Source organism: Pseudoliparis swirei, chromosome 7 (assembly GCF_029220125.1).
Source record: "Pseudoliparis swirei isolate HS2019 ecotype Mariana Trench chromosome 7, NWPU_hadal_v1, whole genome shotgun sequence".
NCBI classification, from domain to species: Eukaryota; Metazoa; Chordata; class Actinopteri; order Perciformes; family Liparidae; genus Pseudoliparis; species Pseudoliparis swirei.
Window position 1 is genome coordinate 24,767,114 of NC_079394.1, and position 16,001 is coordinate 24,783,114.

At 44.3% G+C, this 16,001-nt stretch overlaps 2 protein-coding genes across 5 annotated transcripts; both read right to left on the reverse strand.

Annotated features, from left to right (window-relative positions):
• Nucleotides 1-4,158: 4,158 nt before the first annotated feature.
• On the reverse strand, nucleotides 4,159-8,157 carry pcna (proliferating cell nuclear antigen). The gene is made up of 6 exons (XM_056418629.1): nucleotides 7,735-8,157; nucleotides 5,826-5,923; nucleotides 5,647-5,714; nucleotides 5,048-5,242; nucleotides 4,651-4,774; nucleotides 4,159-4,539 (listed from the first exon to the last, which is right to left on the reverse strand). Exons 1-6 carry the CDS (start codon nucleotides 7,953-7,955, stop codon nucleotides 4,463-4,465), a joined length of 783 nt encoding a protein of 260 aa, XP_056274604.1. The 5' UTR covers nucleotides 7,956-8,157; the 3' UTR covers nucleotides 4,159-4,462.
• Nucleotides 8,158-9,261: 1,104 nt separating this feature from the next.
• Nucleotides 9,262-12,264, reverse strand: LOC130196903 (uncharacterized). Of its 4 annotated transcripts, none has more exons than XM_056419310.1 (4): nucleotides 11,953-12,264; nucleotides 11,022-11,348; nucleotides 10,821-10,932; nucleotides 9,262-10,615 (listed from the first exon to the last, which is right to left on the reverse strand). In XM_056419310.1, the coding sequence occupies exon 4, from the start codon at nucleotides 10,494-10,496 to the stop codon at nucleotides 9,564-9,566; it is 933 nt and encodes a 310-aa protein (XP_056275285.1). In that variant the 5' UTR covers nucleotides 10,497-10,615; nucleotides 10,821-10,932; nucleotides 11,022-11,348; nucleotides 11,953-12,264; the 3' UTR covers nucleotides 9,262-9,563. The 4 variants fall into 4 exon arrangements, with proteins under 4 accessions (XP_056275285.1, XP_056275286.1, XP_056275284.1 ...); XM_056419311.1 differs by having other exon boundaries at nucleotides 9,262-10,584; nucleotides 11,022-11,219; nucleotides 11,949-12,264; XM_056419309.1 differs by having other exon boundaries at nucleotides 11,022-11,219; nucleotides 11,949-12,264.
• Between the last annotated feature and the right edge of the window lie 3,737 nt (nucleotides 12,265-16,001).

Here is a 16,001-nt window from a genome sequence, read left to right on the forward strand (position 1 = left end):
GGGCCGATTATGTGACATTTAGGGTATATTTTAATGGCTTTCTTGCTGAGAGATAAGTTAAGTAACCATCTAATAATGTTATATATGCTCGCTAGTAGCCCGTAAGACTAGCCGAGCATAAAGAGTGCCTTGCTTTGTCCAAAGGTCACTAACTACACCTAATGCTACCAGCATTATTCTAAAGTAACACATAATATTGGAGTTAGCTAGTTTATGCTTTTGTTTATCTAGTTCAGTTTGTCTTAAGGCCTAACCGGTCCTGACCATAAAACATTAACTTGTTTTGACAGTTCAGTTTTTAAAAGTTACACAAACGAGATATAACGTGTTAGTTAACTTTGCCTTAAGAGTGGTCGTAAAAAAGTGTCCCCACATTAGGACTAATCTGAAATGAGTTGTAGCCGCTTCCAAGCCGGACGACCAGGAGACATCAAGCTCTTCCATGTCCTCAGGAAATGTCACATCTCTCTCTCTCTCTCTCATATACATATATATATATATATATTAGGGCTGTCAGCGTTAACGCGTTAATCTATGCGATTAATTTGGCCGCGATTAACGCACTAAAATATTTTACCGCAATTAACGCAACTTTGTTTACTTCCGATGTGCGTTGAAGTTGTTGCACTCCTGTGAGTGTCAAGCCGCGGCAGTCCGCCTCCTTCCTCCCGTCTGCTCCTCGATATTCACAGAGGAACATCGGGCGACGTGTCGGTGACGCGGGGCGGAAGGTGCAGGGGACTTTTTTGTTGTTGCTCCGCCCCGATGCGCGCGCAGACACGCCGGCATGGAGCTCTGCGGCGCGCGAGACGGAGAACCGAGAAGAGTGAACGACACGTCGAGACAGAATGACATGCTGCTGTAGAGACGACCAACAACAGACGTTTAGTTTAATAAAAGAACAAAGACGTCTTTAAGGAAAGAACCGGACATTACTTCTGCTGTTATCTGGCGCGATAGAGAACATGACAGGGGGGCGGGGCCTCACCCTGATAGAATGGTGGGGGAAACACTGGGATGTGTCACTTGCAAAAGCCTTTAAAAGGTCAATTTACATTTTTTTGTAAAATCGAGAAAATGAGCCCAGACTCCAGAGGGTTAACATTACATATTTGTCAGTTTATCAAGGCCACTTGTTCTGCTGTTGTTCAGTGTTAAAGATGACAGGACCAATGGGGTCTCTAATACACCTTTGTTTACTTATCTGAATGTTTCACTGAAGAAACAATTTATCATTCACGATATTAAATACCTCGCCGGCACTTTATATGTAGGAGCCTCTTTGAAAACACAGCTCTGTGTGAAGTTTTGTCTTTAAAAAAGAATACAATTAAACAAGTGTCTGAAATACACGCTGTCTGAAGTTCATTTAGAAGATTTAGTCTTTAGAAGAAAAACAACTTTTAATCGCGATTAATGAATTTCAAAATGTGTGATTAATTAGTAAACAAATTTTTATCGATTGACAGCCCTAATATATATATATATATTATGAGCACCGGGAAGGGACGTTCAGCTTTGAAGCTTTGTGAGGATTTAAACCGTCTGACTCCAAACTAATATCACCTCCTGCAGTGAAACATGGCATGTCGAGGGAACCCTCTGAATATTTAACAGCATTGTCCCGGCATGGAAACAGACCTGGAGCTGTGGCGACATCAGGATCTCTTTAAGTCACGTGCAGAGTGACCGGTCCCTGAGACCGGCTGCCAGACCTGTCGGGATCAAGAGTTTCCGTCTCAAAGACGACCCACGCCCTCCATGACAAGGTCAAGGGATTTGTCAAGATGTGGAAACTGGTCTTAGACATGCTGGACTTTGCCCCCGATTTTTGGTCTGTTTTTTGTTCTTTACCCTTTTATTTCTCCGTTCCCTCTGTATTATATCATTAAAGTCCTGTCTTGTTAATTTGTAAAATCAGAATAAATATATTTGTAAAGAGTATCTGCCTGTCACCGGTTCCATTACATCCATACACATTGGGATTCATTCATTTTGGGGTAGACTTCTTCAGAATAAATGAAGTCGCCAATGTGACTTGACAGGATGACTACAATACATTTATCTTTAGAAAAACTAAAAAGTAGTGAGACCACCACCTAGTGGCCAGACATAGTTACTGCTGCAGATGTTATCGAAGTTTATTTTAATGCTACTTTCTACTTCTCGTCAGAGGGCGTTTCTCACTCAACAGCTACAGCGTTGGTACTTTTCTGAATAAGATTAGACATGCAAACTGTTATGCATTAACCTAAACAGATTCCATCTGTTTTTTTTGCATATAATATAAAAAGTTCCGTCTGGTTATTGAATAACGACTACGGTTGTTTCGTTTGTATACCTGCAAACTCATGAGTGAAAAAGGTGACAACTAATAATAGTAATAACAACTTTACATTGTCATTATATATAATATGGTTAGTCATTCATGAACCAACTTCCTTTTTTTAAACTTGTGTGCTCTGCTGAGCTTGGAGTCTGTTCCTTCCTCTACCAGGTTGTCACGATCCTAAAAGTATAACTACTATACTCATACCTGCAAACTCATGAGGGGTGAAAAAGGTGACAACGGGGGGGGGGGGGGGGGGTGTAGGTGTTGTTGTCACCACACTACATCCACGTTGTTTGAAGCCTCAAAGCTTTTAGAACCACAACTACAGTCATTTTATTGTTCTGACCACAAATCTAAATAATGATAATAAACAGTTTAAGAACAAAAGGTTCTCCGCTCTGACTCAGCCCTATAATGATAGTAATAACAAATATACATTGTCATTATATATAATATGGTTAAAGTCATTCATGAACCAACTTCCTTTTTTTTGCCTGAACAGTCCTCATGGACTTTTCCCTGAATCTGTTCTGTCTCTACCTGTTTGTCACGATACTCATATTATAACTTCTATACATATTACATACCTGCCATAAATATCATGATACCCGATACCAGAATTCAATACACCATACAAACAATATGGTAACATAATTACGAGACTGGTATATTTATCTATAATAGTAATAAATAAAACATCTGTATGGTTCACTTTTTCAACACTTAACAAATGACAGTAATAGTATTAATACAGCCAGATATGAATGAAACTACATGGTTCCATCATAGCATTGATTATACACTATGAGGCCGTTAGTCTGACCAGATGATCCACAGTTCATCAGGATGAGCAGCTGGAGAGTTACAGAACTTTACAGACTGAAACATTTCACTTCTGGCATCTTTTTATTTGTTAAGCCGAAGTCTCTAAAGCTCCGCCTCTTCTCTCGCTGTGAGCGCTGCGCAGCGCAGTGTGCGCAGACAGCTCGACACGGAGCAGCGCGTGCGCTCTGATCGCTCTCTTAATGAAGTATCGATACTAAAAATATGCTAAATCACATCGTGTTTAACGTACGGGTACTTTGTTAGCATCGCTACACCGTGCAGCGTGACAGCAGTCGATGTAGCGGGCTAACATTCAAGCTAACCTGAACCCCCAAACGCTGTGTTCATCTGAACGCTGATTGGCCGAGACGCGACACGTCCCATCAAAGATGTTTTATTGCGAAGAGCACCACTTCACACTTTTCTCCGCGTCTCACTGCAATCTCAACGGCAGCGGGCCAGGTGACCCCCCCCAAAAAAACTCTTCGGATCTCCACGATTCACGTGGATGACCTATTTTGAGTTCAAAACGGTGAATTTCACCGAAAGGTGACAAGTTTGCAGGTATGTATACTATACCTTCCATAAATCATGATAGCCGATACCAGAAATCAATAAAATACCATAAATACGATACTGGTATGTTGACACCCCCTCCACCCAAAACAAAAACTCTTCTGATCTACACGATTCACGTGGATGGCCCGTTTTGATTTCAATATGGCAAATTACACCAGAAGGTACCCTGAAAAGCGAGAGGACCACATTTAGAAAAGACTTGTTTTAGTATTCAGCTCCACGAGAGGCAACAAATACCAACAAGACTGTTTGTAAAAATGCTGGGATAGTTTTGGATAGCTCTGTAAATCCAGACAAAAGGGAATGTTATAACTGAAATGAGAAGACCTGAGGCAGAGCAACCGTCTTCTGCCTAAAACCTTTAGTCTTCAAAACTCTCTAAGCGCATACGGGAAAAAAAGAAAAAGGATTACGGCAACAACTTAATTTTATTATTTATTTTGGACTGCATCACAGAATACAAAAACATTTGGGTTTCGCTGACCACAGGAAGTATTTACAAATGTGTTATCTACAAGGAGGAAGGTTCAATTGATATGCACCGTTACCAAAAACGGGGCAAAAAATAGAGCGCAAGAATCTACACAGACGAAGTCGGAAAACAACACGGAGCGTCGTTTTGAACAAAGAAGAGTCCAAAACACGTACCCGCCGTCACACAGGTGGCATCATTGATCCTTCACTGCTCTCCTCTTTTCTCCCCTAGCAGGACCGGTATTTAACAACTTAGGAAGCTTCTTCGTCGATCTTGGGTGCCAAGTAGTATTTGACGTGTCCCATATCAGCGATCTTGTACTCCACCACTGATGAAAGACAACAAATAAAAAAATAAGTCAACACAGTAGTTGGTCTAAACACAGACTTTTCTACTTAAAAAAACAATAATAATAAAAAAGAGTGACAGGTGCTCCTACCGAGGGGGATATCGGCGGACATGCTGAGGGTGACGGTCTTGGACAGCGGCGTTGCCTTGGTGAAGAAGTTCAAGTAGTTGAGGGCAAAGATCAGCTGGACGGGTTCGTTCATCTCAATAGTGACCTAAAAAAACACAGAAGAGGAACACAAATTTCAGACGTTGTGAAGGACGGTCACAACTCTATTACGTTCCCAATAGATTCATCTTAATCCCATTTCAAGCCGTTCAAGGACGTCCTCAAAATGATTATCAAAATAGCCTCAGATCAATTCACTGTCAATGTTTCAGAATCTTTTTTCATTAATCATCTATAAAAAGATGAAAAATGGTTTAGGCAATTAAATGGCCGTGGCCAGCTGTGTGAATGTCAGTTTCAACCCAGCTCTCGTACTCACCGCCTCGTCCTCCTTGTCCACGTTGGTGGTCTGGGACAGCTTGACGTTCCCCGTGCCGAGCTCGCCTGAGGTGGAGAACTTGACTCCGTCTTTGGCGCAGGAGATCATGACGGCGTCACCGATCTGGGACAGGTCGCGGCAGATGCGGGCAAACTCCCCAGAGGGCATCTTCACCACGCAGCTGTACTCCTGCTCCTGAAAGACAAAAAAGAAAGAAGTGTCAGGGACCGTGTGCATGGACCATCGGCGCAATGGACGCAAAAAAAGGATTTACGAGATCTACAGAATGGAGCAGATTACAGCCCATGTGAACCAAAGAATGGAAACATTTCTTAAGCACTGGCAAAAGTGGTGAAACTATGTCACAGATAAATGGCCTGACTGTATTTCTTTACTCTATAGAAAATGATTTCTCCCTGCCTTATTTATTTATAGTTTTGTTACTATGGTATTGTTTTTGTTTCTTTATTTGCATATGTGTTTATTTTTTTGTTTTTTACTTCTCTTTATACAAAGAATCTGAAAAATGTCAATATGTGTATGTGATTCTGAACACTAATAAAATATAAATAATAAAATAAAATAAATAAAGGACTTACTGGAATACCGAGCTGCTCCACGTCGAGGTCCATCAACTTCATCTCGTAATCTGACACTTTCCCCTGGTCTGTTAGAGTGAAAAGAAGAGGCAAATTAAGACTTTGATCCTGAAGAATTCAAGCTTAAACATCAACCATCATGATGATGTCATACTGCTTCAATATCTCAACATACTTACTGACAGTCTCAAACACTAGGGCCAGTGTGTCTGCATTGTCTTCCGCTCTGAGGGTGATGATGTCTTCATTTCCGGCACACTTCAGGATTTTGGACATACTGTAGGACAAGGACAAGAAAGTATAAAAAAAAGTCAATTAAAAAACTGATTCTTTTTATACTCCGTTTATAAAAAATAAATTGTTCCCATCTTTACGTGCAATTATGTTCTTTTTAGGGCTGTCAGCGTTAACGCGTTAATCTGAGATTAATTTGGCTGCGTTAACGCACTAAAATATTTTAACGCAATTAACGCAACTTTGTTTACTTCCGGTGTTCGTTGAAGTTTTTACACTCAAACAGAGTGTCAAACCGCGGCAGTACGGTTTAACACTGTTTCCGTTTTTAAAACAATTATTTCTCCGCGAAAATAAGGAGCAGAAATCAGTTTAAACTCGTGGATGAATCAGTCGGGTTTCCTCCTGCGCTCCTTCCTCCCGTCTACCCCTCTGATACAGAGGAACCAAGGGGCGGCGTGTCGGGTGACGCGGCACGGAAAGAACTCGTCACACGAAACCTTCAACGTGATTGGTCAATCCTTTTGTCTGTCAACATTTTGGGGAAAAAACAACCAATGAACACTCAGTAAATCACAAGGACCTCCCACCTCACAGGTAAGGCTCATTAGCAACCTGTCAGTCCAGTCAGAGAACACGGCACGAGGACAACTGAGCCTCATTGAATAGAGCTGAGATTGTTCTGGAATGTTTGATATATAACACGTGGGTATGTGTCATATGCAAACGCCTTTAAACAGTGAATTTAATTTTTTTTGTAAAATGGAGAACATGAGCCCAGCCTCCAGAGGGTTAACGTGACACATGTGAACGTCAGTCAGTTCCCAAGGTCACTGTTAAAGATGACAGGACCAATGGGGTCTCAATATACTTTTTTAAAATTACTAATCTGATGTTTCACTGAAGAAACAATTTATCATCCACAATATTAAATACCTCGCTGGCACTTTATAGGTAGGAGCCTCTTTGAAAACACAGCTATGTGTGAAGTTTGGTCTTTAAAAAGAATGAACTTTTAACTTTTAATTGCGATTAATGAATTTCAAAATGTGCGATTAATTAATTATTTTTAATCGATTGACAGCCCTAGTTCTTTTATAAAAATTAATACATAAAAAACGTTAGTTTCAATTGCATAGTGTTCCAATATACTAATATTTCGGTTATTATCATATATTTTGTATCTATTAGAAATCCGCAAATACACGTATTGAATATGTATCTACAGTGAAGTCCAATCAACTATGTGCTTTAAAGCAAAGCAAATGTTCGATGGTCCGGGACCCCGGTGTTGTCACAAAGACGCGGCAGCGCACCGGAAGTGGAGGTTCCCGCCAAGCATCAGCAGCGCACTTGGCGCGCAAATGACGTAGTTACGTCACAACTACGCAGCTGTCGGCGGCTCTCGAACTGCGCCACAAGTTTATTAATTAACATAAAACACTCAAAACCGGCTATTGGTAATAAACTCATGTGAACTCCCAGCATGTGATCAGGCAGTAAAGAGTTAACCGCTCTCCAGGAGAGAGACTTGCCCGGGCAAGTCCTCCAAGATGGCTACCCTCTTTGTAGCAGTTTGTTACGAGACGTCGCTATTCATGCCAACTGAAGACACTGACCTGCCGGTCTAGCCTCGTGTAGATACATCATGAACAACGAGCATTTAAACCGCTCACACAAACCAAACATCAGCTGCTAATTTGTCCATTTGAGCCGCAACGAAACTTTGGCAAGTGGACCTCTCGAAGTAGCTAACGTCACTTTTATGCTAATGCCTCGAGCCCACGACAGACTGACACACACACACTGCACGTCAAGCGCGCCAACGGGCTGTGGCGCGTGAGGCTACCCCACCTGCTGAGGTTGACTCCCATGGCGAGGTTCCTGTCGCAGCGGTACGAGTCGAAGCCGTCGTGCCGCAGCGTGAGCTGCACCAGCGACACGTGGGACGAGTCCATGCTCTGCAGGGAGATGCCGGACGAGCTGACGTCCCAGCAGGCTTCTGTGATCAGGTCCTTCAGAGCCTCGAGCACCTTCTTCAGGATGGAGCCCTGCACCAGGCGAGCCTCGAACATGGTTGCTGTAGGAGTTTCGGCGTCTGCGTAGATTAAACCGGAAAGATGGCTTCGTCAAGAGGCCGGCGGAGTAGAGGTGGAGAGGAGGTGGAGTAGAGGTGGAGAGGAGGTGGAGAGGCGCCTGTAGAAGTTCAGCCTTTGTGTTCGTCAGCTCTCAGACGTGCAGCACGCAGAAGCCACTCTCGCAGCAGAGGGAGGATTTGTGATGAAAACGCGCGCTAACGTCAGCTTTTAATGACTCCGCGTTATTGCGTCATTTCCGTTTCCGTTTGTCGGCACCAATCAAACCGCGAGTGGGCGCCGATGTCGGCCATTTTGGGAAGGACCAGCCTCTCTCGCGCACAACAACACAGAACAGACACAAACAACACAGAACAACGGGGACGGGTGTTTGGCCATTTTCCATCACAGTGGGAATACTTAACAGCACATACCACAATATCATAAATACATGCATGTATTTATGCATGCATGTATTTATGCATGCATGTATAAATGCATGTATGCATACAACACGTATGTATGCATGTGTTTATGTGTGTGTGTATGTATGCATACATACATAACTACATGCATACTTACAAACATTAAACTGTAATGGTTAAAGACCTTAGCCAGACTGTGGCTAATCAGGGCAAATAAACATATCTGCAAACATTATATTGGCGACATGCAGAGATACGGCATCCCGCACGGGCCAATTGCATGCATCAACCCAGTTTGTGATGGATTCAGGGTTGCCAGGTCTGTGTGACAAAACCAGCCCAATGGCCTAGCAAAACCAGCCGAAAACCAGCCCAATGGCCAATAAAACCAGCCCAAAAACCAGCCCAATATCAGAACTCAAAATATGCCCGTGCCAAACCATATACACTGCTTTTAAAGTCCAACAGCATTGCTATCATTGCCAAATGTATTGTAATATCTACAAAGTAACACCAAATGTTTAGTATGCCAGCATTAAAAGCAGTTTTACCTAAACAGTTATCCCTCTTCCTCCCACTCCTATGTTGCAACAAATTCCTCACCTGTTTGTGAAAACATTCATTCTTTGGCAATAAACCTGTTTCTGATTCTGATTCTGATTCTGATTCTGATATACTGTATATCCATATATATATATATAAAACACAGCTGAAGTCTAAAATGAACAAATAAAAAATATAAAAACAATGAAATGAACATGTGAATCCCATATAAGTATATATGTACATGCATACATAATTATTACATTATTATACATATAATAAAACAACCATATATATATATATAGACATATACATACACATATATACATACACAAACACACACACACACACACACACATAGAGTAGTGTATTCAAAAACATATTTATAATATAAGTGCTGAAACAATCAGCAACATGACCTGGTTTTAGCTTCTCAAATGTCAGGATGGATACACATTTTATATATATTTACATTATTATATAATATTTATATACAGCAATAATTGTATTTATTCTCGTAAAATATCGATATTTATTCCAAAACAATAATTATATACATTCTCATGTACTGGACATATATATTTGCAATCAATATCAATGCAATAATGCTGCTTATATTCGTCCAATAATTCTTATTGTATCATTTAATTAGTATTCCTAATACTATATATGTGTGTGGTCTCTTCTTCCTCTCTGTGACCCATCTGTCTCTCTCCGCCTCATAGAAAGCGGACTGTGTGAAGTCCCCCCAGGCCATCTCCTTCCCCATGCCCTGGTCCTTGTACAGGGAGAACACCCTGGAGGGGCAGTAGACGTACTTCCCCAACACCCCGGGGAAGCAGCTGTGAACATGAGGGCTGCCGGGGCCTTGCCTCAGCGGCACAGGCGACCTGTCGGCAGCGGCTCCGCCGACTTCCTCTTCTTCCTCTTCTTCCTTCACCTTCTTCCACTCGGCCCCCCTCTGCTTGGCGGCCTCCAGCTCGCGCTCAAAGAAAGGAGACGCTGCAAAGTCCTCAAAGGACATGCGGGGGTCTTTCAGGCCTTCGCATTCATACGTCTTAAAGACCTTGGTGGAGCAGTAGAAATCTTTAACTGTCTTGGTCTGGAAGAATAAATGAACCGAGGAACCGTCGGCAAGGTAGCGGGACTTTGGCTGAGCGCAGGCCGGACAGTTCCTCGTCATCTTCTGCTGCGGATGTTGCTGCTCTTGCTTGTCCAGGATCTCAGCCACCATCTTCTCCACTGCATCCCGGCTCAGTGACTCCTCCTTGAGAGGAGCCACAGCTGGAGGGTTGACGGTTGCAGGAGGCATGGTGATGACCGGCACACTGACCGTTTGGCTGCCGGTGGTCAAGCTCTGCCACAGCTGCTGTGTCTCCAACACCTTCTCTGGGCTGGTGTTCACAGAGGAGCTGGTGGGTTTTCTTTTGGCCAGATGCTTGACATATCTGGAGATATGTTGGCATGTGGTCGGATGTAACAAACTGTGAGGGTCAGTGCACCCCCTCTGGACCATGGCGGCGTAGTCGTCATCCACCTGCTTCAGCATGCGTGGAGCTCCGTGGTGTTTCATCAGAAGCCGTCAATGGCACCTTCTGTCCACCGGCCGTGGTCCAGCACCTGGACGATGCCTCCTGTTTTCATCGGTCCGGTGCGAGCGGCTATATGGAGAGGAGGATACGGGCAGCGGTGCTGGAGATAAATACAGCGTATAAAGCACATGTTGATTACAGTGTTTCTTGGGAGAATACAATTATATGGTGATGTGTTTTTTATATTTTCAGGATTATTGTAAATAAACAATATATTAAGACGATTGTCTTGTTATTCTGTCTTTTATTTACACGGCTGGTTCTCAGTGCAAAGTCCATATGAGGGTGGTCGGGGTTTAATTTACCTGGAGCAGACGACGGCCTCCAGGGCGGCTGGAACTTTACGTCAGACCCCTCGTGGAAGGACAGGATGGGCACAAGACTGGATGGAGCTTCCCTCACAGTGGCACTGGTCTCCTGAAATGAAGCGTCACACGGAGAGGACAATAAGTATTCACAATCTGATCATGATTATTGATCATTGACTGGTCATTTATCTGGATTACCTGACGGTCTGTGGCCTCTACAGCTGCAGGATGCTCCGTCTCCTTGGCGACCGCAGCGGCCATGCTTGGCTGTGTCTTGTGCTTGTCCCAGTTGAGAGGAACAGGACGACAGCCGGGCTCCACATAGTCCAGACCGAATCTCTCTCCTGTGTCCCCGTTGGTGACCTGCAGCGCTGGATATTTTGCCTTTGCCGTCACCTTTACAGACAAATTGTTCAGCTCTGCTATCAACACGGGGTTGAACACGGCTGGCAGCTCCACACCGGGCAGCTTCAGGTCAACCAGTCTCCGGAAGTTCCAGCGCACCACCCCCGTCATGGCCTGTGCCTGGAATAGTTCACATATAAATAAACATACAGTCGACATTGTATTTAAAAGCTTCATCCGTAGAGGTCCAAAGCTCTGGAGCCAAATTCCGGACGAGGTCAAATCAGCATCCACCACCAAGGCTTTTGGTTCTCGCCTTAAACGCCATCTCACTTCATTTTGAAAGTTATTAATATTGATATACAGCCTGGCGGCACAGTACAATAGAGGAAAGATATTTAAAATAAAATGTATATACATAATTTGATGTTCGTGATATTATTTTTTTCTTCTAAGTTATCAGTAGTTCACGTTTGCCTTTTATTATGATTTTTACTATGTCTCTTTCTTTTTCTTTTTCCTGTTCTGGTTTTGTTGTTGTTGTTGTTGTTGCTTGTACGACATTTTATGTTTTGATCCACATGTGTGTGTACTGTCTGTGTGCCTGTGGTAGTTGGGGGGGGGTTAAAGGATTCGGGGAGGGGCCGTCCAACTCCTCATCTCAGAGGAGCCTACAGACCTCGGTCTTTGGACGGTCCTCCATTCGTACATTTTTTCTGTTGTTAATGTCTGTCAGTATGTACACGTTATGCATGTACTTATGGAAAATAAATTACTTACTTACTTACTTCACAGGAAACCCGGTTCCCTGTGACCCACTGGGCTTGGTGAAAGTGGAAGCCCTCCTGCTGAGAGGGGCCTCTCAGGGATCCAGATGGGTGCAGCAGCTCCCTCTCCCTCGGTGTAGTTCAGCTGCAAGGTGCCACCAAACCTGTACAGGGTTCCCTCCCCCACCTCAGGGTCGCTCAGGCAGCCTCTCAAGATGTGCACACGCTGCATCCTTCATATCTTTAACATGGAGGATTTGTAGAGGAGCAGGTTGACATCTTTTGAGATGTAGAAGTGATGGAGGACGTCTTCCACCCTCTGCAGCAGCTCTCGGGCTGTGGCACCTTGGACCTGCAGCGCCTCATGTGCAGCTTGGTGGGATTAGGAGGAGAGATCCCACAGAAGGTGTTCGCCTCCTTGAGCCTCTGGAGATCTCCCTGGTCCACAACGAGGAAGGCTGCAGAGAGGAACTGGCAGAAAGGTGGAGAGAGAGTGATGCTCCGAGACTGAAGCGCCGCATGCAGTGGAACAAGTCCAACTAGATGGTTCTATCGTTGTTGAACTTGGTCCTTGAGGCGCTGGTGTTCTCCAGGTTCCCAGACGATGCCTCTGAGGTCCTCCAGCAGTCCCACAATAGCTGCTCCTGAGCTCCAGCCTGCAGGACCCTGAAGGCAGCAAAGCAGTCCCTAATACATGGGAAATAAATTCACAGCTAAAAACATCTCACAATTTATTGAGTACAAATTGAGCCTCAATATATTTTACAATATAAAATAAATCAACCTGAAGTGTTCCAACTAATTATATCTTTTCATAAAAAAAAAAACAAGACAACTAAACTATATAACGTCCAAGTCAAAAACTGAAAATCATGTTTTAAACTGAAACTAGTTCTTCATGCCTGTCCACCCGCTGGAAGCCGGCCTTCTCCACTCCAGCTGCAGTGTAGCGTTGACTCAGACCCTCATACATGGCATGAAGGGACCGGTCCACTCTGACTGCAGCATCAGCTCAGGATCATCCAGTTCTCATTCATCACGGCGTATGATGACATGGTGCCGGACCACAGCACCACCTTCCTCGCCACTTTGCCGGTGTGGTCGGACCTCAGCGCCTGTCTGAAGCTCCCCTGCAGCAGCAGAGTGAGGTGGGATGAAACGGAGACTCCACACCAGCCGTCAGCATCGGAGTAGCCGCCAAATGCCTCTGGAGCGTCGGCCTGTCTGAGGAGCCCAGTGATGGTTCTCTGGCCAGAGAGCCCTGCCTCCGCATCCCTGACGTTCTGCACGCTCAGCAGGTAGGCCAGGTGAGCTCTCTCGGACTTGAGATGGAGCGTCTCCGTCAGCTGCTTGGCCATGTCCTCCGGTGACCTACCGCTGCGCCTCATCTCGTCCATCACTGACTTGCAGACGGCCTTTTTGTGCGTCAGAAAGTCGGCACAATGTCACGGAAGCGCTGCGGCAGCATCTCCAGCCACTGGGGCTCGTCAGTACTTCTTACAGCCCCTACACGTGAGGCTAAAATGTAGTACTGGCTGCTGGTGCCGATGATGACTCTGGGCCTCCCAACTCCAGACGAAGCGACATGAGGACAACCGTGGAGACAGGGCAACACGTGATTGTTCCTCACCCTCTCCATGAGCGCGTGCTCCGGCTTCCAGATGAAAAAAGGGTGAAGCTGGAAGTACTTCAGGGACGGCAGGTCAGAGATCGAGTCAATGAGCTCCGCTTGAGGTGGATGACGTCACAGACGGCATGTTCATCAGGTGGCGTACTGGACGTGACCCTGGCCACAGCCCCAACCCCTCTAGCTCCGCCTTCATCCACAGCCTCGGCTGCTGAGAGCCACTGAGCCACATCCTGATCACGACCAGGGACAGAGGCTGCAAGCTGGGGTGAAGCGTCGACAGAGACGGGAGGAGCTGCACATGGAAGAGATGTAAAACCCAAAACAACATTACAGTACATGTACAATCGGAGGACAGGGAAGAGAGCTCCGTGGTTACAACAATGTCACAGAAATGCACACCTTGATCCAGGACCGTGTGTCTCCGTGTGTCCACAGGGGCCTTATTCTGAGATGGTGAATCTAGAGAGGAGTGAGATCAAATCAGGAAAGGCAAGAGAGACATTTAAATAATCAACATTTAAATATCCTTTCTCATTGCAATGAAGAAAAGTAGAACATGTACCCCCAGGAAGGAATGGTGCTGCTGGTATCCCCGGCTCTGCAGAAGAGGTGTGGGACGCTGGCTTTGCATGTGCTTTGGAACAAAGTTTCGATCAGTCGCTGTGGGATCGAAAGAAAAACAAAGAAACGACACGTAGTGAGAACGACGTTCAGGATGGTGGAACGTGAGGAGCAAAACTAAATAATAACCTTTTACTGAAGCTTTAGCCACAAGGGGCTCATCTGGCTGAGCAGGTCTCTCCTCTTCTTCTACCGTTTTCATCAGGTAGATGGCGTAGCCAATGTCATTTTCTAGGAGCCATCTGAATAATTTCCCCTTGTATTTACCAAACTGCAGGACGTACTCCCCCATCACCTCCTGTCGCTGAAGGATGCTGGAGCTGAGCAGGAGACTTGTCCTGAAGCGAGGGATCTGTTTTAATCCTCATGGCCTCATCGGAGGCCCGATGGGAACGACACCGCCTTCCTGCCTGGGAAGAAGTTGGTGGTCTTCTTCATCATCTCCTGTGCACAGCAAAACACAACGCAGCGCATCGCCAGAGTCCCTCACGTTAACAGTGATGAGCATTTGTAATAACTAGGGAACAGCTTCATTTATTACACAGATATAGGCAGACAGACAAGAAAACTAAGTGTTTTCCACCTTATTATTCTATATTCTGCTTGTCATAGAACTTGAACCCATCTTAAACGTGGGGAACTGTAGTAATTACCCATTCAAACTAATATTATTCATAAAGACAAGTCAATGATTTCCTGTTGATGCTGACCACGTTAAACACACAACACTATACATTAAATACGTCCCACTACTAACCTTACGGTGCTAACAACACACAGTGTTACAATGCTAACCAACACAAGTAAAGTAAACTATAGAAGCAGTTGAACAACATATACAACTGAGAACCGTTCATTAAGTAACTTCATTGACAAAATGCGGCGTACTTACGTGTAACTGTTGGTCCGAAAAAGAGCCGCGAAAAGACGCTGCGCGAGGCTCAGGTGTGTGTGTGCTGCTGCGGGTCGTCTCTCACTCAGGGTTGCCAGGTCTGTGTGACAAAACCAGCCCAATGGCCAATAAAAACAGCCCAAAAAACAGCCCAATATCAGAACTCAAAATATGCCCGTGCCAAACCATATACACTGCTTTTAAAGTCCAACAGCATTGCTATCATTGCCAAATGTATTGTAATATCTACAAAGTAACACCAAATGTTTAGTATGCCAGCATTAAAAGCAGTTTTCCCTGAAGAGTTATTTCACCTAGGTCCTAAAATGGCCTTGTGTAATTAGATACAGTATATTATCATAAATAAAATGTGTGTATGTGCTGATCTGGAGTCAGTTTGGTAGGATTTGGGTATAAATAAATTATTTCATTTAAAATATGGATTTTCATTTAAAGATATTCATGTATTTGCATGCAAAATAGGTCTACCCGAACCAGCGGACAAAAAATTCAACCCGCGGCAACACTTCAAAAGTAGCCCAATTCCGCGGGAAACCCGCGGACCTGGCAACACTGGATGGATTGCGCAATCAGAGGTGAGGCTCGACTCGTCGCTGCCTCAACTCGTTTCATCCTGTATTTGAACAGGAAATAGGCAAATTCAACAATTTTGACTATAAAATGTTCGAAATTAGTCACAAATAACGATCGGTGGACAAATATTAGTATAAATTTGATGTTATCATTATTTAATTTTACTTTTTTTACTCACAACACGGAACAGACACAATTACAGAACAGACACAAACAACACAGAACAGACACCACGCAGCGACGCTGAGGAGAATACAGGCACCAGATTAATATTACACGGATAAAGACAAGTACATTATAATTAATAGATATACCATAGTTGGCCTAGC